Genomic DNA, 23,758 nt, shown 5'->3' with positions numbered 1-23,758 from the left:
ATTCATGACAGAATTAAAATAAAATTAAATCACTTAATTTGCAATTCAGTTATTCATTCAAGCACAATTAGTTTGTGACCATAATCATGTTAATAAGGTTAATTATTGAGTTATGATCTGAGCCTGATCTGTCCGAAAATCATAACCAGTGCACTGACTCGGAGCCATCAACCTCATTAAAGCATCACATAATGAGCCACATACGATTTAAACTAACTGAGGTCAAGCCAGCCTCTACTTCTAAACGAATAAATAAAAAAATAAATGTACAAACAAATTTATTAAAAATACAGTTATTAAAAACAATGCATTTGGTCAATTTCTTCCTATTTTTTTTTATAAAAATAAGGTTTTAAAGATTTTTTCATTCAAAATAGAAGTCTACTAAAAAAAAGTAATTTTCCTATGAAAATTTGATTAACTGGAGCCATCATTAATTCCACAGATCAATTATGTGCAATTAAGAATACAGCGCTATAGTGTATTATACAGTTAATATAAATAGGGCATTCTGGTGTATAAATGTAAAATACAAGCTCTTTAAAGTATCATATCTATTATTTTCACTCTATATTTGGACTTCACTTAAAGTGTAACTAAAGCCCCTGATTTTAGCTGACTCCACCCTCAGCTTAAAAAAAAAAAAAAAAGATTAAAAAAAAGTTGTTTAGGAGGGGCACTGGAGATGGGTTTGGGGGCAGGCAGGAGGGAAATCTGATTGGGCTGAGCAGTGTGCCTCTGATAGCAGTAAGCAGGAGTGGGCCCCTTTTTCAGTCCGGGAGTTTCACGCCCGAATCTGGCCCACTTTTTCCATGGAGGAGGAATTTGAATAAATGAAACAGCAGCTAGCTCTTACAATGCCTTTTTATTGCATATAAGTTCAAGTATATGTTGATATGTTGATAACAGAACACCCTTCACTTAAACATGTTTCATTCAAATTTAAATCAGATAAAGATTTAAAAGGTAAAAAAAAATATTTTATGAATTAATATTACTTAGATGCCTTTACAAAATTAATTGAAAACACTTAAAATGATTTAATTGAACATGTAATGGTCAAAATATGGTAAAAAAAAAAAAAAAAAAAAAAAAAAAAAAGAACAGGACATTTTTAGGTGCTTTTCAGATTTTCATTGTTTTATTTTCAGATCCATAAAATTAAATATTTATATGGATGAAGTGTTTTTGCAGCTCTATATTTTGCTTTGAAATGTTTAGAATCACCATGTACAATTATATGGTAAGATATTATAGAGATTTAAACTTGTAAAGGTACTTTCTTTCTCCAAAGGACTGGAAACTTTACAAGAATAAAAACTACTTATTTTATAACTTGAGTAATGAGGATTACTGGAGATTGGTTTATTGGATCTGCTGGTTTGTTGAGCGGTGTTTAAGACAGGAGTGTGAGGTGTCTTGAAGAGTGTGAGCTGATCAAAGAGCCTGTTTTTAAAGCTGCAGTAAAAAAGTATAAGCACTCTTTTGGCTCTAATTCAGGAACTATACCCTATAGTATCAAGGTTTACATCCTATAGTAAAAAGGTTCACTGTTCTGTAATCCGGAGGTTTAGGCGGTTCGAGTGATGTAAAACATGTCCGCATTGGATCAAATATAATTCGTACAAAAAACGCAAATATGGAAATTATGAATCATAATTCTAATAAACAAGGCATATTTTGCCCTAAATGTTTATTTTCTAAAAGGATATACAGCTAAATAGGCTAGATAACTGAAAAGCAGAGATTCTAAGCTTTAAAATGGCATTTAGCCTGCCGGCAGGCCAGGGCGTGTTAAGAGGTTAAGGATGTGTATTGGGCTCTACAAAATAAACTATGCTAAGTCGACATTGCAAATGTTGCTCAATAGCTGACAATTCAAGATTATTTCCATATCTCTGTTTACCGGCTGCAGCTGAAGTCTGTCCTCTGAAAAAAAAGTTTGTTAATTTTGCACATTTGGCAGCTTCTTCTTCCATCTTCTTTCCTTTTTTTAATCTGGCCTTTTCGGCTCCACCTGGCCTCTTTTTACCCTCCATCACAGCCGACTGATGCTTCGTGCTATTCTGTTGCTGTATTTAATTTTATCGCTCCAGAAAAGACCACTCGTGGGCGCAACCAACTCAGAGAATTCCCTCAGATGGTTGAACCCATCTAATCTACTGCGAAGTAGGGGTTGTGCTGCCAGATGAATAGAGAATGCATACGTAGTTGAATGGAAATGAATGCAAGAATAAGATTAGATAAGTTACAGATAAGTGTCAAAATTATTTTTTTCCGTCCAACCGGACCAAACTCGAGACTGACATGAGCCGGCCCATCGGGAATCCTCCCGAATCTCCTGATTAGCCACTCAGGGCCTGGCAGACACAGATGGTTGGGCGTCACCAGAGGGGGTTTTTTATTAATTGACTGATTTGCATATTGTGTTTAGTGCCACTTTAACACTTACATGTGTCACTCACTTAATTTCAATTCAATTAAATTTTATTTATATAGCGCTTTTTACAACAAAAGTTGCCACAAAGCAGCACAAAGCACAAAAAAACAGGTCCACGCCTCTTATGGTGACACAGTGGCAAGGAAAAACTCCTTTTAAGAGGAAGAAAGCTTAAGAGAAACCAAGACTCGTCGGGTCGACCCGCTCAGTACAAACAAATAACAAACAAATAACAACATATATATCAACAATTCAGAGAGATAATGTGAGCTATGTAACAGGTACTAATTAATGAATATAAAAATGTGGTAAGCACATAAAGATATAGATAATGTAGAAATAGGTTCTAATCCATCAGTGTGAAAAGGTGATGAGCACATGATTGATAATATAGAGATATGGCTAATTATAGAAACAGATTCTGAGTTTCTCAGCATCTTTCAGAGAGAGTATACTGTGGATTTTAGCTATATTTCGTAAATGGAAGAATGCTTTTATTAGAAGAATGTTTTGACTATGCTACATATGTGAGCATCAAACGAGAGAATTGGGTCAAAGATGACCCCAAGGTTTCTCACAGTTTTACCAGGTATAATTAAGTGACTGTCTATGTCTACAGTATTAACATTTATGTTTTTATCAATATTAGGACATAATAGAAGGACCTCAGTCTTATCAGAATTAAGTAAGAGAAAGATGTGTGTCATCCAATTTTTAATCTCTTTAATACAGTCTGTTATTTGATTTAGACAGAGGTCCTTATTGGATTTAGCAGATATGTAAAGTTAAGTGTCTTAAGCACAGCACACTCTTTAATTCCTATAAGATTTTCTAACCTATTGACCAGAATAGTGTGATCTATGGTGTCAAAGGCAGCACTAAGATCTAGCAGTACAAGGATGGCAGTGCTGCCCCTATCAAGAGCTGAAAGTAAATCATTAGTTACTCTAAGTAAAGCTGTTTCAGTGCTATGGTTTTGTCTAAATCCAGATTGAAAAACCTCATGAATACTTTGTAGATACAAGCGCAGCTGCTTAAACACAATTTTTTCTAGAATTTGCTGAAATACTCTAGGTATGCCTCAGAGCTGAAGCAGCATTCATCAATATCTATAGCTGTGTATGTGTATTTTTGTCTAATGTTATTAATTTCATTATCGAAGAACTTCATGAAATCATTACTATTAATGTCGGCAGGGATAACGGAGCTAGTTTGTTTTTGACTGCCGGTGAGTTTAGCCACAGTAGTGAAAAGGAATCTAGGGTTGTCTCTGTTTTTCTCAATAAGCGCTGAGATATACTAAGATTTAGTTTTAATTAGGGCTTTTTGTAGACTCATTTAAAGCAATGTATTTATTAGGTTTAACCCAAGTTTCACACAGACATAGTGCAGTAAGGTGATAACTGATTTAGGTACTAGCGATCTTATATTTAATAGCCCAAGTTTAATATGGACGTTGCTGGTACTCTGAGAGATGGATGCATTCTTTTTAACTTTAATAAGATTATTAAAACTGATTTCCTGACCAATTAGGAGCTACACGGGGGACAGACACAGTCTCAATCCTAGACGGTATAGTTGCACTGTTATCAGAATACAGGACATTATGTTGTGTCATTTCAAAAGTCCTTTTAAATTATAACAATTGTTCTTTTTACTCTATATTTAGAAAGCTATTAAAAGAAATACTGTTATCACAGAACATGAAAACTTAATAATTAAAGCTTACTCCCTGTATTGAGAAGGCCAAACTACAGGAGTTGGCCTTTGGAGGGGCATGTGACCACAATGGAGGATAGTCCTCCATGCACAAATTAATATTTAGTGACTGTCATAACAAAGCTTTTCGAAGCACTGTTGAACCAATATCAGAAAGTGAATCTGTGAATCTAGTCCTATCCATTGTCCAGTTTAATGTCCTACAGGGAAAATTTATTCAGATTATTACGTTTTCATTAATGCTTTATGACAACGAAAATGTGTTGGATTAATATTTGAACACAAATAAACATTCCACTGACATGATTCTCCATTTTGTATTAACTATGGACAAAAAATAAAATGTTTTTATTTGGGGTCCTGTTTTAAAAAAAAACGTGAAATATGTCAAGTGAAAACAACAAAACATGTTTTTAGGTTCAACAAGAGTTTTTAAAAGAAAAGAAATTAGTAATTTTAGGGATGTTTAAAATGATTAAACATACAAAAGAAACTATAAAATAAAATAAGAAGTAACACAAAATCAGGTTTATTATAAGGTACATTTCTCTGAGAGATAGTGGAGATTTACATTTTAGAATTAATAAAATCTAGGTCACAGGAGTGAGCGAAGTTTCTAGCCAGTGAGGAGTAAGCTCTGTCGACACATCTGCAAGTGCAACTGCAAAGTCTGCTTCTATATCTTAGTCATCAACAAGTGGTATACCTGGCTTAGGCAATAATAATAAAAAAAACTGACATGCACCTCACCAAGTCAAGTGCTGATTGGCTCGGTTCCTGACAGTTTTCATAGGTTATCACCATTTAAACATTCCTGTACAGATTCCCCAAACAAAGATAAAAAACATACTGAAAGGAGAATTTTTATTCTCCACTGAAAAAAACAAAGATTCAATGAATACAATCCCATTAATATACCAAAAAAATCAATAGAATGATTACCATTTATCTAAATAAGATTTACATATAATGCATGATTTCTAAATATTTTATAAATTGCTATTTTGTTTTTTTTTAGAATGGAAGATCCAAGCAAATAGATGACCTCTTTAAAAGACTTGGCCTTGATGTAAACTTTCAGAACAAACTCACAAAAGGATGCTTCCTGGAAATATCCTCCTCATCAATACAGAATAAGGAGTCCAAAACTGAGAAGGATCTGGTTCACAGTTTCATGCAAAGGCTTCTCACACTAGATTACACAGCAAAACATCTTTCTGTTAAAACTGAAGGACCAGTACCAAAGTCTAAACACACAGCTGGAAAAGGTAGCTTTGTTGCATTTTTAAAGAAAAATGCTGGAAACAAAGAAAACAAACCTACTCATGTTCATCCAATGGATGTTCAGATGGCAGTGTTCTTCTGTGCAGATCCCTTTCTTCAGCAGATCATGGTAACTAAGCTCTCTCAGTGTCAGTATGCAGTTCCTCTGCTGGTTCCAAATCCTTTCACTGAAAATACTGAATTCCCTCTGTGGACGATGCGCCAGATCAGTAAGAGCTGGAAGACTATGGATACTTCTGGCAGAGTCACCAGTAAGACCCTGCCCATGTACAAAGCTCAAACTCCAGTGGTCACGTTCTTCAGGATTGGTTCGATTTCTTCATCAAAGTCTCAGCTGATGAACAGGCTGATCAATGAGAAGCACGACACGTTCTTCCACAGGGACTGTCCAGGCAGCAGCAGAGAGCGTCTACTGATGGATGGAGTGGTGGAGATCGCCTGGTACCTCCCATCTGGAAAAATCACTGATCATTTCTCAGACTGTGTAGCGTTCTGTAATCTACATGGAGATTCCAGCATCAACGAGACTCAGAGAAAGATTCTTACTGAAATGTCCTCTGTGAATGTTGTACTTTTACCTCAACTTGATGAGAATGATAATAATATGGTTATTGTACAAGAGCTTTTTGAGAGTTCAAAACCTCTCATTATTGTTCTGACTGATGAAGATGATGAGGGTGAAGATGATGTTTGTGAGATCGAAGAGGGAAAATTCAGAGTATCACTGAAGGGCAGAAACCAGTCTGATGTTTCTGTTTGTCTTAGAGGAGTTATCAAGAACTGCCTCTCAGAACAGGCTGTGACCTTCAGTCTTGAGAAGATAGCAGAACACTCAGAGAAGACAGAAGAAAACACAGAGAAGACAGAAGAAAACACAGAGAAGACAGAAGAAAACACAGAGGAGACAGAAGAAAACACAGAGGAGACAGAAGAAAACACAGAGGAGACCGAAGAAAACACAGAGGAGACTGAAGAAAACACAGAGGAGACAGAAGAAAACACAGAGAAGACAGAAGAAAACACAGAGGAGACAGAAGAACACACAGAGATGACAGAAGAACACACAGAGGAGACAGAAGAACACACAGAGGAGACAGAAGAAAACACAGAGGAGACAGAAGAAAACACAGAGGAGACAGAAGAACACACAGAGGAGACAGAAGAACACACAGAGGAGACAGAAGAACACACAGAGGAGACAGAAGAAAACACAGAGGAGACAGAAGAAAACACAGAGGAGACAGAAGAAAACACAGAGGAGACAGAAGAACACACAGAGAAGACAGAAGAAAACACAGAGAAGACAGAAGAACACACAGAGGAGACAGAAGAAAACACAGAGGAGACAGAAGAAAACACAGAGGAGACAGAAGAAAACACAGAGGAGACAGAAGAACACACAGAGAAGACAGAAGAAAACACAGAGAAGACAGAAGAACACACAGAGGAGACAGAAGAAAACACAGAGGAGACAGAAGAACACACAGAGAAGACAGAAGAAAACACAGAGGAGACAGAAGAAAACACAGAGAAGACAGAACACACAGGAAAGACAGAAGAAAACACAGAGGAGACAGAAGAAAACACAGAGAAGACAGAAGAACACACAGAGGAGACAGAAGAAAACACAGAGGAGACAGAAGAAAACACAGAGAAGACAGAACACACAGGAAAGACAGAAGAAAACACAGAGGAGACAGAAGAAAACACAGAGGAGACAGAAGAAAACACAGAGAAGACAGAAGAAAACACAGAGAACACAGAAGAAAACACAGAGAAGACAGAAGAAAACACAGAGGAGACAGAAGAAAACACAGAGAAGACAGAACACACAGGAAAGACAGAAGAAAACACAGAGAAGACAGAAGAAAACACAGAGGAGACAGAAGAAAACACAGAGAAGACAGAACACACAGGAAAGACAGAAGAAAACACAGAGAAGACAGAAGAAAACACAGAGGAGACAGAAGAAAACACAGAGAAGACAGAAGAAAACACAGAGAAGACAGAAGAAAATACAGAGAACACAGAAGAAAACACAGAGAAGACAGAAGAAAACACAGAGGAGACAGAAGAAAACACAGAGAAGACAGAACACACAGGAAAGACAGAAGAAAACACAGAGGAGACAGAAGAAAACACAGAGAAGACAGAACACACAGGAAAGACAGAAGAAAACACAGAGAAGACAGAAGAAAACACAGAGGAGACAGAAGAAAACACAGAGAAGACAGAAGAAAACACAGAGGAGACAGAAGAAAACACAGAGGAGACAGAAGAAAACACAGAGAAGACAGAAGAAAACACAGAGGAGACAGAAGAACACACAGAGGAGACAGAAGAAAACACAGAGAAGACAGAAGAAAACACAGAGGAGACAGAAGAAAACACAGAGGAGACAGAAGAACACACAGAGAAGACAGAAGAACACACAGAGGAGACAGAAGAACACACAGAGAAGACAGAAGAACACACAGAGGAGACAGAAGAAAACACAGAGGAGACAGAAGAACACACAGAGAAGACAGAAGAAAACACAGAAGAGACAGAAGAAAACACAGAGGAGACAGAAGAAAACACAGAGGAGACAGAAGAAAACAAAGAGGAGACAGAAGAAAACACAGAGGAGACAGAAGAAAACACAGAGAAGACAGAACACACAGGAAAGACAGAAGAAAACACAGATAAGACAGAAGAACACAGAGAGTTGAAGGTGGATGAGGAGAATGAAGACTGTCAGAGAGGAAAGGAAGCTGCACAGGAGATGATGAGATTCCTGGAGAGAAAAGATCCATCAACAGTTAAAGAAAAGTATCTGCCCTGTCACGGTAAACTGTGGCATGACTGGAGCCAGAATAACAAAGACTTGCGACGACTCAAAAGTGAGAACATAGAATCTGAGAAAAGTGAGAAAGAGAATAAGTTAACAGAAATAAGAAAGAAACAGCAGAATCATGGTTTCAGTGAACTCATGAAGTTGTTTGTAGGAAGTTTAAGGTCACTGTCAGACACGGAGAAAATGTATTTCCTCAAGTGGACGACAATCCTGCTGGATGATTTCACTTTACACATACTTTCAAACATCCTTCAGGAGTACGATCAAAAATGGTCAGACGTGCTGGCTTTGAAGAGAACACACAATAAAGAAAATGAAACTTTACAGAAAATGAAATCTGAACAACTAAATCTAGAAAAGATCTCCAACAAGCTTAATGCTGCCACATTCGGTTTGGAGCACATGCTGAGAGAGATGGGTCAGATTCATGAAGCTTCAGTCTCTGAGAGAAGAGAGGATAGAGTGAAGGATGGAGATCTTTCTTACCTTCCTGAACTTGCTGCTGAACTTATGATATCTGGCCACCCGATGGAGCTGATGGACGGTGATGCTGCTCATGTTCCTCTGGTCTGGGTTTCAGCAGTTCTGGATAAGGTCATCAGAAAACTGGGAGACCAGAGAGTCTTTGTGTTGTCAGTTCTGGGAATTCAGAGCTCAGGGAAATCCACCATGCTCAACGCCATGTTCGGACTCCAGTTTGCAGTCAGTGCTGGAAGATGCACCAGAGGAGCCTTCATGCAGCTGGTGAAAGTGTCTGAAGAGATGAAGGAGGAACTGAAGTTTGACTACATTCTGGTTGTTGATACTGAAGGTCTCAGAGCTTTAGAGCTGGCTGGAACAGATACTCTACATCATGATAATGAACTGGCAACATTTGTAGTGGGGCTTGGAAACATGACTTTGATCAACATCTTTGGAGAAAACCCATCAGAGATGCAGGACATTCTTCAGATTGTTGTTCAGGCCTTTATGAGGATGAAGAAGGTCAGACTGAATCCCAGCTGTGTGTTTGTTCATCAGAATGTTACTGATGTTGCAGCTGGAGAGAAAAATATGGATGGTAGAAGACGATTACAGGAGAAACTGGATGAAATGACCAGATTAGCTGCTAAAGATGAAGTGTGTGATGCAGAATGTTTCAGTGATATCATTGCATTTAATGTACAGAAGGATGTGAAGTACTTTTCTCAGCTCTGGGAGGGCAGCCCACCCATGGCTCCACCAAACCCACGCTACAGTGAAAATGTTCAGGACCTGAAGAGAGACATTGTTTCTCGTGCATCAAAAACAAACTGCATGAAATTATCACAGTTTCAGCAGCGAGTGAAAGATCTCTGGGAGGCTCTGCTGAATGAAAACTTTGTCTTCAGTTTCAGGAACACACTGGAGATATCAGTGTACAGGAAACTGGAGGTGGAGTATGAGAAATGGACCTGGAGTCTCAGGAGTGCCATGCTGAGTATAGAAGACAAGATACTGAACAGAATTTCCAGTGGAAAAGTGGAAGCAGTAGAAAAACAAGAGCTGATGAGAGAAATGTCAGAAACCCTGCAGGAAGTCCAAACAGCATTTAAAGAGTATTTTGAAGAAGACAGTGAAAAGGAAACTCTGATTCAGTGGAAAACCAGATTTGAGAAACAAATACAACACCTCCATGATGACCTTGTAGATGAGGCCAAAAGAAAACTGGATGAAAACATCAAACAGAAAAACATTCTGAAAAATCTAGATGACAAACTGATAAATCATGAGAATACTCTCTTTGAAAAGAGTAAAGAACTCGCTCTGGATCTTAAAGAAAATGAGAGTCAAAACAGAGACCCAAAAGCACAATTTGATTCAGTGTGGGGAAATTGGGTCACTGAATTAACTAATGATGTTCCAGAAATCAAAGATGTAAACATCCCAGAGGATGTCCTTAAAATTCTGGAGGAGTCTTATGAATATGGTCTTATTTTTAATCAAAAGAAGAGAGCAGGGTACATAAAGATTCACACTGTTGCTGATTACAGCAGTTATGTTTCTATGAAAAGGGTCAAGTTGGGACCTGTTCCTTTATGGGAAAAGTCTCTCAAACCAGAAGATCAGACATTGATACGACAGCTGATTTCTAAAGTCATCCAACAAACAACAGAAAAAGTGAATTCATTTCCAGTCTCAGTGCAGGGATACAGCTCAGGCTACATCCATGTGATTGTACGAGATGTCAAACAACGAGTGCAGGAGTTTAAACCAAGACACGACTCCTTTGAGTTTAAGAAAGAGTTCTTTGTAGATCTCTCTCTTTATGTGTGTGAACAAGCTGAGAAACGCTTTGTAGAACTTCACAGGAAATACAGAGAAGCAAATGATCCAATTCTTCACTTCAAAAAGAAAAAGGATGATTACTTCAAAGTCTTTATGAAATACTATCAAGGTGCAACATCTGCAGCAGTGCTTGGAGACCAAATCTGTGTTAAACTGAAAGAAGCAATCCTGCAGAGTGTGTACAACATGATCGCTAAATTCATCTGTGATCAGATGAGAGGAAAACCTCCATTTAATGGGAACAGAGGAGATCTGGAGAAGCACATTCTGAAGTCTCTGGCAGAGCAGGAGGGAGATAAGGAGGAGAAGTTTAATAACTTCTTAACATACATGAACCAGCCGAAGATTCACTTTGAAAATTTCATCAGAGACAGAGTTAGACAGTACATGGCAGCAGAAAATCCTCAGGCAGCTTCTGTAATAAAAGAACACATCAACCACAAACAGATAATTGTCATCAGTGGAGCAGAAGCAGCAAAAGATGAGGTCAAATCTATAAAAGGAGACGTGAACAAGTGGCTGGAGATTTTCTCCAACAGTCTTGTAGACGATTTAGGAGATACTAAAGTTCATCTGAGTGATAAAGTCACCAAGGATGTCACTGATTATGATGTTCTCGTAGATGTTATTAAAAAAGAGCTATTGGTCGTTGTTGAAGAGCTGAAAGGAAGCTTCTGTAAGCTTTCTGATCTGAGAAAGGAGATGTTCAGAGAAAAGCCTGAGGAGATTCTGATCAAACACTTCTGCAGGTGCTGCTGGAATCAGTGTCCCTTCTGTGGAGCCGTCTGTACCAACAGTCAAGAAGATCACACTGGAGATCATCAGGCTGAATACCATCGCTCAGGTGGAATGAAAGGGTGGCATTATAGAGGCACAAGAGAATTTTCCATAGACTTTTGCACAACAAAAGTAGCAAGTGACAGATCATTTTACCCTGATTTTTCTGAGTCTTCTGTCCCTTACAATAAGTACAGAACAGCAGGAGGAGATTATGCTAAATGGATGATCTCCACAGATTCTCAGCTGACCTACTGGAAATGGTTTGTTTGTGAATTCAAGGAAAACCTTGAAAATGACCACAAACTATATTTCAGTGGAAGAGGAAAGATTCTGCCTGAATGGAAAAACTTCAGTCAGTCTGACGCAGTTGCAAGTTTAGGAATAAGTAAATAAACTGCAACAGTTCTGGTAATTACAGAACATTGGTTGGGACACAAATGATAACACAAAATCTCATGGATCTCATCTGGCAAATTGAAACCTGGCTGTATTTGCCTTAAACCGTCTTACTGTACTGAGGCAAAACCACAAAAGAACTACAGAAGATTACATTAGATCACAGATTATAACTAAATCTACAAGCAGTTCAGGCCACAGCACTTCATTAAACAATCATTAAACATATAATATTATTGCATAATCTGTATTCCACTGCTATAACTGCATAATATTAACTTGTAGTTGTATTAAAATAAGGAGAGTAATACTTTGAATTTTTAAAATTACATATTGTAACCATATATTCATATATCATACATTGCAACTCAGGATGCTTTAGTTTATGTAATAAATACCATAATCAGAATAAATACAAATGAATCCTATTTACACCAGCATGAACTCAAGACAATACAAGACAAAGTACTCAGCTATCCTACAATGGATTTTTGTTATTTTTTCCATATAGTTTAATAGTTGTTTTATTCTTATAGCTTCTTGTACTGTTCATTTACACATGGAATGTGGTTGTATAATCTGCATCTTTACTTTATTACTTCATATTAGAGCTCTATAAGACTAATTAAGAATTTAAACTAGAATTTCTTTGTAATCAGTAGTAATTATTGAATGTTTATGATTAATGGTGGTGAATGCTTTAAAATAGAAATGATTGCTATTTACACCAATATATTCTTATAATAGACAAAGTACTTCTACATATTAAGGATTTTTGCCAAATCATTTATCATTATTGTACTTTTATGATATCTTGTAATCAGATAAATAAAGTGTGAAAAATAAATGCATTAAGTGTTTTCTTCTGCTCGACCTCTCGTATTGTGTGCGTGACCCACATGTTCTGTATGTAACATTAAATGCAGTACTGTACAGGGGTTTTAACACATTATTATAAATGATTTCTCTTAGCAGTAAGAGTGTTTAAATTATGGAATATATGAAATATATAGATGCAGTATAGAAAAGGAAAATTCATTAGTGAAACTCATTAGTGTTTAAAGCAAGATATTGTGAAACTCAAGTTATAAATAAATCTTAAATTGACAAATTACTTATTTGTAAAACATTAACATTAGTGTTTCTCTTTAGTGTTTTGTGGTAGAAATAAGAAATAAGTTAATTGGTAAATGTACAGACAAACAGACATACATAAAGTGTTTGGACATACAGAGAAAAGGCTAATACAGAGGATGGAAAGATGAGAGTGTGCTTTACTATGTTCTCCTAACAGGATCTTTATAGATCATGAAAAGGGCATGACAGCGCCTCTCCAGTACATGAAGTATTTATGCCCCTCTTTATCCACAGGTGCATGCAAAACATGACCAAATATAGGATAATACAAACTTCCCTCTCATGTTGTTGCCTGACATGGATTGGGGTTCAACATTTAAATGTATTAATGTTATAAAACAATGTTAAGCAGGATTCATTGTTTTAAAAAGGAATAATTGTTTCAATTTCCCATTTCCTTCACAGTTATTTATGATAATTTTAACAGACGTGTAGTTCAATTGATTTTTTTAACCTTTTTATTGAAGTCATGTCTAATATGATTTTTTTTATTTATCTGATATAACAGTTCAATTCTAATTCTTCAGGTTAAAGGTGCTTCCTCCTATAACATGTATTTGTATCAGGCTACAAACAGGGCTGCTTCATAAATTCATGCAACGCAACTATTTCTTAAAAGCATTTGACACTGTTTTACTCTTATCTCAGTCTGGGCATACCTTTTGCTAATATTACTTTTATATATATTTTTTTTACACTTACTTTAGTCATGCTTAAATTGCAAAGTTTTTACTTATCATTTATCAGTTATTACACTTGTTTGAGTGCTTTTTACGACATGGTGAACCACAGCATATAGAGGCTATAAATTCAAACTACTATGCAACCTTTCAACACAGCTTTAATCTAAATATCTAAAATGCTACGATGTAGCCAAAATGGATACTTGCTGCTCATCCAACACTTCTTAGTCTTGACAGTTTTTATCAGAATAAGGGGCGTGGATGCCAGATTTTCGGAAGTATGCAAAAACTAGGGGTGTAACAGTGCAGAAAGTTCATGGTTTGTTCACACCTCGTTATAGACCCCACGGTTGGGTACATTTTCTGTATGTTTTCAGTACGCTTGGTTGGAAAAATTAGGAGGCTGGGTATTTTGTATAGCCTCACCATTATCAACTTCATAATAAAAATTAAACTTTATTATAATCATGTTCTGTATTTTGGGATGGAATGTTGTAATGGGACTCGAGCTCTTTTATTAAATGCTTGAAACCAGGGTTCACTCCTGCTCTTATCATGAGAGGATCTCTTGATCTAGGTGGAACAAACACACAATGAGCCTGATTGTGGCACTTTATTAAAAACACAAGCAGCATTACTTTAACTACAAATATTTTTTCCTTATTACTGGATGCGTTTTAGTGTTAGAGTTCTTTTTAAGATATATCAGCTTTAGATAATATTAAATTATATTAGTGGTGTCAATCACTTACATCAGAGAGAGAGAGAGAGAGGGGAGCGAGAAAAAGAGAGAGACAGTCAGAGTGAGAGAAAGAGAGTGCTCAGAGCTTAACCACGCAGAGAGAGGGTAGGGCCGCTTACTTCCTATATCCTGATTGGTTCAGTCCACTGTCTATACTGAAGATGGGCCAATTTGCCGCCCCATCTATATTGCCCGGTACGCCACATTACCAGTCCAGCCCTGGTCGTACTCCAAAACTGGTGCGCGCACTTGTTTGGGTACACAGCAAAAACACCAGTGTTATATCAAATCTGTAAGTGTTACATTTAACTCTTTTGAAGTGTTTATATAATTCTCACTGGGTTAGAGTTAATTCAACACAATCAACAGTGTTAGAAATGTAACTCCATTTCAGTGTTGATCTATTAACTCTCTTAGCGTTAAATTAAAAACTCTACAGAGTGTAATTTTACACTCCCTCAGTGTTGATTCTATCTTCTCTAGAGTTAAATAAAAAACTCTACAGAGCGTAATTTTTACACTCCGTCAGTGTTGATTCTATCTTCTGTAGAGTTAAATTAAAAACTGTTATTTGTTAACTTTTACAGTGTTTATATACTTATCACTGGCTAGAGTTGGTTTAACTTAAATCTGGTAGTTTAACAAAACAAAAATGTTATCCAAAGTCAATGTATTGTCAATGTGTTACAAAATGACAGATTCACAGTTTTGCAAAAACAAACAAACAAACAAAAAACACAATACTTGAAAATGTTTTGTCTGTTTTATTAACTAGATTTTTTTCTAGTATAAACATATTTGTGTCAGGGAAAAATCCATACACACATATATATATATATATATATATATATATATATTAACTGTAAAATAAATACAATCAACCCTCTTGATGAGCTTCAAAGGATTATGTAGTAACTGTGTATCTGGCCTCAGCTTCGTCCCACAGCAAGAAGGTACAGCTCTCGTTCTTCTTTTTGTCAAAGATGTTCTTCAATGCTGTTACAAGTCTTAAAAGGGAAATGCATTCCAATTATATTAAAGCAAGGCCATAGCACATTAATTTATAATTTCCTCATCTCATCACATACCTGTCCTGAGCAACTGTAGCACTAAATTTCACAGCCCTCTTTCCTCCATGTGGAGGTGGAAGCAGGTGTATAAACAAAAACAAAGTGGCCAGGTCACAGTCCCAATCTAAAGACAAGGAAAAAGTAATCAATATCTACAGTCATATGAATTTTCAACGATTTTTAAAGTATATAAAACAAGTGGATAATATTTTACCAATATAGAAAAACAAAAGTAAAAACATTAATTAAAAACATTCACAAAAATGTAACTAATGAATTCGATAGGGTATTTAAAAAAATCAGCAGTCAGTCAGTTCACTCTCCACAAAAAAATCAAAAACCAATGTCAATATGTCCAGTTCAAGCAAGTTCAAGCAATCATGTTTGAAAGCTATGAGCTATATTCTAAAGAGAGTAAAATAGTCTGTTGGAATGCTGAGTAAGCATAGCTAGTTACTTTATGATCAGGGTCTACAACGGTAGGCTGTAGTAGGCAGTAGTCAGGCTGCACTCATATTTACCGCAATACAAATTACATTATTGACGTATCATGCAATATATGGACAAGACTTCAGTATTTTTGCTTATATCAGTACTAAGTTTCTAAATATAAAAATAAATAAATAAATAATACAAAATTTAGTTCAAAATGTAAAAACTCATATTATATAGATGTACTACACACAGAGTGATTATTTATTTTATTGTTGATTATTTTGGCTTACAACCAATGAAACCCCAAAAATCAGTGTCTAGAATATTATATAAGACCAATTGGTACTTTTGGAAGTGTGCCAACTCCTGCTGGAAAATGAAATCTGCATCTCCATAAAAGTTGTCAGCAGAGGGAAGCATTAAGTGCTGTAAGATTTTCCGGGAAAACACGGCACTGAGTTTGGACTTAATAAAACACAGTGGATCAACAGCAGCAGATGACATGTATCTCCAAACCATCACTGATTGTAGAAACTTCACACTAAACCTCAAGCAGCTTGGACTGTGTGTCTCTCCACTCTTCCTCCAGACTCTGCTCCCTTGATTTACAAATGAAATGTAAAATTTACTGATGATCAGTGATGGTTTAGAGAGGCATGTCATCTGCTGGTGTTGATCCACTGTGTTTAATTATCAAGTATAAAGTCAGTGCAGTTTTGTTTTCCCACAAAATCTTACAGCGCTTCATGCTTCCCTCTGCTGACAACTTTTATGAAGATGAAGATTTCATTTTTCAGCAGGGCACACTGCCCAAACTGCCAAAACAACCAATTGGTCTTAAATAATATCCAAATTTCTAAGACACTGATTTTTTTAGCCATAATCATCAACAATAAAATAAATAAAAAAGCTCAAAATAGATCACTCTGTGTGTAATACAGCTATATAATATGAGTTTCACATTTAGAACTGAATTACTGAAATAAAGTAACTTTTTAATCATATTAAATTTATTTATGATGCACAAGTATATATACACTCCAATTTTAATTTGTAAATAGTCTAAATTAGTTTGTAACTTTTAATAGGGTGTAATTGTATAATTATGCCTTTATATTATCATTATTATCATTATATTAGTGGCACAAAGTAATCTTCAAATGACAATAATCCAAAATAAACCAAACTTAAAATGAAGGTTGTAGAAAAAGGTAAACACAAATATGAACATTTTACTTACATAGCCTTTCTTTGAAAAGGGGTCACATAGTGATGAAAAATAATATCAAGAACATATTGCTCTTTCTGGTTAATTGTGGGAATTCTTCTGCAATAGCACAAACAAGCTATTACAGCTGCTAAATAGATGTTTATATATAAGATTGCATGCATATACATTTCAAACATACAAAGAGCCAAAACATTAAAATCACAACATATTAGGCTCCAAGGAATGACTTAGTGGTCAACTAATCTGTCGGACATTTGATGTTTCCTGTACCTATATAAACATAAAATCATTAAAATATATTATACTTTTATATTATACTTTTTTAATACCTGTTTTATATCTGCTCTGTGATGCATTATGTAGAACATGTGCTCCCCAGTATTACAGTATGGCCTATGAACTCAGTATGCACATTAACTTTTACACCCTTAAACACAGTGTTGGGAGTAACTTTTTTTCAGTAACGAATAATCTAACTAATTACTATGACTGTAACTATAACGCCGTTACCATTTCCGACACCCCGTTACTGCACGTTACTTTAGCCGCTCTATGAACTTTTTTTTTTAAACTTCGCTTTGCCCTGGTTAACACCTCCTCTTTCCGGTGAACTTGAGCTTCTGGTCGCTGTGCCTGTGGGTTGGCGTGGTGAAGTGAGGCACAATTGTGACGATTTGCTGCTCTAATCAATCAGTGATTGCCGTGGACAGCCCAAGTTCCAAATTAGGGACTTTAAACTCTTTTTAGCTGCTCCGGTTTTTGTGGTGCTGCTGCTTTCTCTTTTATAGCTTAGATTCTCTTCCCGAACCCGACCTGACCCGAGGACCGACCCGAAATCGTGCTCCTATTTTTATTTTATATAAAGCTCTGGTGTGATAAATACAATGTTGCTAAGTAACCAATTATTATTGTTCACTAAAGCGAACGAAATAGCGAAAACTGAAAGTGAAAAAACATTTATGTTAACTAAATCTAATAAAAACGGTAATTAAAAGGAAAAAACATAACTATCTCGAACTGTATTTTATATTTATAAAACTAACTAAAACGAACTGAAATTATTGATAGAATACCCTCATTTTCGTGTTTAATTTATTTATAAGCGCTGTTGTACAGCAGAGTTGTACAGCGGGCGGTGTTGTGCCGAGCGCGCGGCACCTCGTGGTCCGTGGCATTAGTTTTTGTGTAAAGCGCTCGCGCTAGCCGCAAAATACGACAGAAAACACTGAAACTGCAGAATTATGTATGGGATTACAATATGCGTGCGAGGCAGATGAAAGAGAAACAGGAGATACAGTGTGTGAGAACAATTACCTGTGAGTAGCTCATACACCAGAACAGGCAAATCTCTCTCTCTCTCTCTCTCTCTCTCTCTCTCTTTCTCTCTGTCTCTCTCTCTCTCTCTCTTTCTCTCTCACGTTTCTTAGATTGATCTGTCTGATGAGATGTGTGAAAACTAATAAAAACTAGCAAGCCCACCCTAAAAACTTACTGAACAGAAAATAAATAAATAAATAAATAAAATTAAACTATAATAAAAATGAAAAATGTAATCACGTAGCTCTGGGCGCACGTGAACGCCTCACCGTTTGACTTGCAGCATTGTGTGTAGCTGTTCTTAAAAATCATTTAAATTAAATAATAGTTCTATGCTTTTATGTTACAGTGTTAATTAACATAATTCTGATTATATTTCGCTCATTCAAACAGACCGAAAACAGTTTATGGGGCGGATCGGGTCGGGCTCGGGCTCCATGGTTCGGGCTCGGGCAGAACGTGCACGGGCTCCGGCTGGGTCGGGTCTGATCTAAGCTCTATCCTCTTTTGGTGAAGCTGTTATATTAATACCATTTTAACGGGCATTAAATTGTTGTTTTTGTCCATTATTTTGTGTTGTTTATATATACATATTTCCTTTGAGGGTGGCTTGGATTGTTTAATTTCATCCCCAGACGCGTTTTTTCATTTTTTTCCGTTTTTTTCAGTATTACAAGTTTTAGTAATTTTCTTTGGTTGTGTGGAGAATTTCGTTTTGTTTTTTTGAAATTCGTTAGATTATATTTTTGTCAACATCTTCATTTGTTATTTTTCCAATAATAATAGTAAATGCATAATTGATTTCCTTTTTTTTTTGACGGGCGCATAATAATAAGTAACGCGATAGTTACTTTTACTGGTAACTAATTACTTTTATAGTGGAGTAACTCAGTTAGTAACTCAGTTACTTTTTTGGAGAAGTGACGAGTAACTATAACTAATTACTTTTTCAAAGTAACGTGCCCAACACTGCTTAAACATGACTATTACTCAGTAAAGGTAAGATGAGTCCCCCTCACCCCAAGACAGAGACAAGACTCACACCACTCATTTATGGTCTTGAGACGAGACTTCAGTAATACATTACAGGTCAAATAGTCTTAATATTTAGTGGTATTAATGTTTTTATACATTTTTCAACACATATCACAAATTCTACATATATTTCAAATACGCAAAGCTAAAATGATCAACAAAATCAAAAATGATTAAAATCTTACCCATGCATCTCAACCATATGTCCAACCACTATGTTGACCAGAACTCGTCTAGTCTCACTTTACAATATATTATTTGAGCCATATTCAGTAAGCACAGCACCTCCTGAACTGTTGTAAATCAGCAAGGACCACCTTAAATCACAATAACAATTAAATTGAAGCAAATCAATTTTAATTTAGTCCTGCCTTGCTGTTTTAAAAAAAATGAGCTGGATTAATTTTATTATGGCAAATAATAATTCAAGCTGTGAATATGCATGCCATCAGATCTACAATAATTTGCCTCAAGTCCTGGAAGTGACAATTACTGCTTTAAAGGAAAACTTACCTTTATTGCTGTCTCTGACCATAAGGACCATTACAGGTTTTGGCTGAAGTAAATCCAGCAAAATGTCCTCATCAACCTTAGTTTCAGAATCATAATAAAGGTGCAAAGGTGGATAAGATAGTCCAAAATTAATTTGAACTAAACATAAAACATGGAAATTAAAACAAAATAATGACAAAATAAAAAGCATAAAGTAGAATCAAATGGAAACTCACCTTTAGACATTAAGTCAGCATAAGAATTTTTGGAGTTCTCAAATTGATCTTTCACCAGCATATTTTACATCTAAAAGAAAAGTTACATTTAAAATAAGTATTAAAAACATTGGCATCACCAAGTTTTACAATTATGGCTTATTAAATATGCACTAAAATAAGCACTATAAATATGCACAAAAAATTGAAATCAATTTAAATTTATCTACTTTATTTACTCAAGCATGGGTAATCTGTGACAAAAGTAAAATAAAATAAAAAAACAAAACATTCAGCTTAGCTTTTCCTTTTTAAGCGTCATGAGCTCTGTAAATTTAGAATGAAATTAATGTAAATTTAAAAATTGATTATTTTAACTAGCTAAGCTAAATAAATATTTATAAATAAATGTTTAATTTTACTCTTTAAAAAGCACCACACAGCCACTCCATGTTTCCACTTCAGACCGAATGCACAACAGCTCCTAGCATTTGTCCTTCACTCTAAAATGGCGCAGCCTGTTCCATCTGGCTGTAATTTAGCAGTCAGCACATTTTAAGGTGGAATGGCAAATTTGAGGAGCTCATTTCAGCATCTTGCTGCAAATATGAACATGAAATTACTAATTTATGTTTTTTTAGAGGGCAATTTATTAAACAAGGTGTTTAACTTAGCTTAGCTTGACTTTTTTCTCATTCCACCTTAAATAGCAGTTGTGTAAATGTTATATTTTAGTGGTGGCCATATTGAATAAAAAAAACCTTAATGTGAAGGTGAGTTAGATTAACTAGCTAGTTAACTAACTAACTAACTAACGTAGCTAGTTAGATAGCTAACTAGCTAACCTAGCTAATTAACATAACCCAGATAGCCAGCCAAGTTACAGTTAGAAAAACAATACTGCTAGTAAGCTAGCTAACTTAAAAGCCAGCTTCATGTGTTATAAGTTAATATAACGTTACCTGACACCTGACAGAAAAGCTAAGCTAACTAGCTAAATTAGCTAGCCAAATTAAATTTTTTGGTTGAGAAACCAATTTAGCCTCATAGCTACAATTTTTTGCTATTCAAAAAAAACTATTAAAAAACAATAATTGTTACAACCATTCTGTTAGTTAGGTTAATTAAAAAAGCCAGCTTAATGTATTTAAAATAGCGCCTGACTGAAAATCTGAGCTAGTCAATGCTAATTAGACAGAGAACAGGTAATATTTTAACAAAACAGGGTCTCGCACAATATATATACTGTGTCTAGTTATTGTCTTGCTACTGTACATTTGCTAAAATATATATTAACAACAGAATATTCTATAAAATTAGTATTTAAATTCATTTTATTACCTTATTGGGCTTATTGGGGCCGCACAAGAAAATGGCTTCCCGCTTCTTCTGTCAGGCTGTGGAGGAGATTGGGAGGAGCCTTAACTAATTAAACTCTGAGAGAGAGTTATTTACTTACAACACTTACCATCAACACCCACTTCAGTCTGATTTTAACACTACCAGTGCAGAGAACATGTAGAGCAACTCTGAAATCAACTCTGCACAACTCTGAAGTAGGTAACTCTTGAAATTCAACACTGGTCTTTTTGCTGTGTAGGAGGAATGAAGGAACATGTCTGCCTAGTTCCATTCTCCTTCCTTCACTGCACATTGTTGCATGGCCTACTTTCAGCCAACACCCTGACTGGCTGAAGGGCTTCATTACTGGACCAATCAGAAGACTCATGAAATGATGGGGTGATTCAGGACCTACAGAGTTTATCTCTGTTCATATTCAGCAAGACACATCCTAGATAGCAAAAGTACGTTGGCAGATGTCGCCTTTATGTCGCATGTCGGAATTCGAAGTCAGACCAGCGTTGGTCTGTGGTTGGCAGTATTTTTAGAACTTTGGATGAAGGTCGCTAAGGAGCGGAGGTCGGCGTCAAAATGCCAACGTTTTTCCAACGTCAGCTCAACGGTGGTCTTTAGCTTATTCCCAAACAGCTCGAGTCTCACACACGAATATTGAAACATGGCTGGAACATGGCAATTGTGCGCGTGTGTGCGTAGTCGCGCGCGCATTCACGTGAAACACAAAACCACAGACAAATAGGGAACAGAATACAAACACACTCACACACATTTTTATTAGAGCAGCGAACACACACACACACACACACACACACACACACGCAGCAGCAGCTTGCCGTGGTCCAGTCGTGCTCATGGTTCGCGCATTTGTTTGGGTAGGTGTGTGCGCGCTTACAGAACGCTACTATATGGAGCCAAATTAGGGACAAAAGTTTTGTAAATTTGAAAAAAAGTTTAAGTATTAAGCTTGAACTTTAAAAAACAAAACAAAAATCTATTAAAAATAAATGTTTTTTTCAGCTATATATAATTTTGATTCAATTTGGGAATTGCTTAAAACATTTTTTTTTACTTTCTTGTGTATTTTGATATTGAAGATCTTATATTTTTCAGTTGCATACTTTATTTATTTGGAATCAGGTTTTTTTTTCACAGTTTCGAAATTTATTTTTCATGGTTCAAATCTTTTTTTCACTTTCAGATCACAGCAGGTTTCAGACTTTTGGCCCTGATCTTGCGTAAAGTTAATTTTATCCCGCTAATAACTTTTGAACAGAGGATGGTATTCAGCAGATATACAAAAAAAAAGAGATTCTCTCTCTCTCCTGAATTCGTCTTTTTTCCGTGGGCATTTCGAATTTTCTGCATTAAAACAACGTGCATGTGAATAATAGAGATTTATGTCCGTCATTCATCTTGCTTGATAAAATGAAATGTTATCAGCTGCATGTAACTTAGTTTGGTTAGCCTCCCACATAACAACCTGAGCCATGTAATATTAGCTAGCTGTCTAGGTTTTTTTTTCCTACCTAAACGTGGCACAGTAGGTGGCTGTCAGATTATTTAGGATCTCTAAACTTCCTAAACTCGACGACATCGGATTTTAGAGAAGTTGATTGTGATCATGTCTTGTAATACTGTGAAGGCTACATTTCAAGCTCACCTTCAGGGCTCTACCCCCACGGCTAGTGTTGTGCGTCAACGAGTTCAAAAGAATGTCTACAAAGAACAGTTTCAAAGAACATATAGTGATTTCTAGCTTGTAGTGTGAAAAAAAGTATTTATTTGAATATCTCACAAAAAAAACTCAAATGAACTGAACTTTGAACTAGTTCAGAAAAGCTGTGAACTGGCACAACACTGCCCACGCATCTTCAAACTCCTCTTGCTAGTCGGCTGAAGCGCCGCCTGGTCGTGTGCTGCGTTTTTTTTTTTCCTAGTGAAGCGTGCTGCGTCCTCCGCTTCGCCCGCGCCCCTCCCATCTCTCAGGTGTCTGAATCTGAATGATTAACTCTGAAAACTTTGTTTTATGAAATATGAAATCATATTTGCCTATATTATTTTTCCCCTCCCTCAGAAGGGCAATATCAGCCATTGAAGGCAAAAGGGCAGTTGCCCCAGCACATTGGGCCATAGCGTCTGCACGTCACTGGCAGATACTTACATAATCAGAGTAGTAGACCACAGAGAATGACGCACACCCTTCCATTTAGTGTTTAGCGAAATTTACCCAACGCCCTTTTAGTGTTAATACCGAATAACTGAGAGCACTAAGAAAACTTT

At 36.2% G+C, this 23,758-nt stretch overlaps 1 protein-coding gene across 1 annotated transcript; it reads left to right on the top strand.

The window, feature by feature from the left end:
- The first annotated feature begins 1,228 nt into the window (after positions 1 to 1,228).
- Positions 1,229 to 11,774, top strand: LOC111188494 (interferon-induced very large GTPase 1-like). The gene is made up of 3 exons (XM_049475690.1): positions 1,229 to 1,243; positions 5,178 to 6,266; positions 8,133 to 11,774. Exons 1-3 carry the CDS (start codon positions 1,229 to 1,231, stop codon positions 11,757 to 11,759), a joined length of 4,731 nt encoding a protein of 1,576 aa, XP_049331647.1. The 3' UTR covers positions 11,760 to 11,774.
- Positions 11,775 to 23,758: the final 11,984 nt, after the last annotated feature.

Source organism: Astyanax mexicanus, chromosome 3 (genome assembly GCF_023375975.1).
Source record: "Astyanax mexicanus isolate ESR-SI-001 chromosome 3, AstMex3_surface, whole genome shotgun sequence".
Taxonomy (NCBI): Eukaryota; Metazoa; Chordata; class Actinopteri; order Characiformes; family Acestrorhamphidae; genus Astyanax; species Astyanax mexicanus.
The sequence above is the reverse complement of the archived record's forward strand: the minus strand, read 5'-3'. Positions and strand labels throughout refer to the sequence as shown.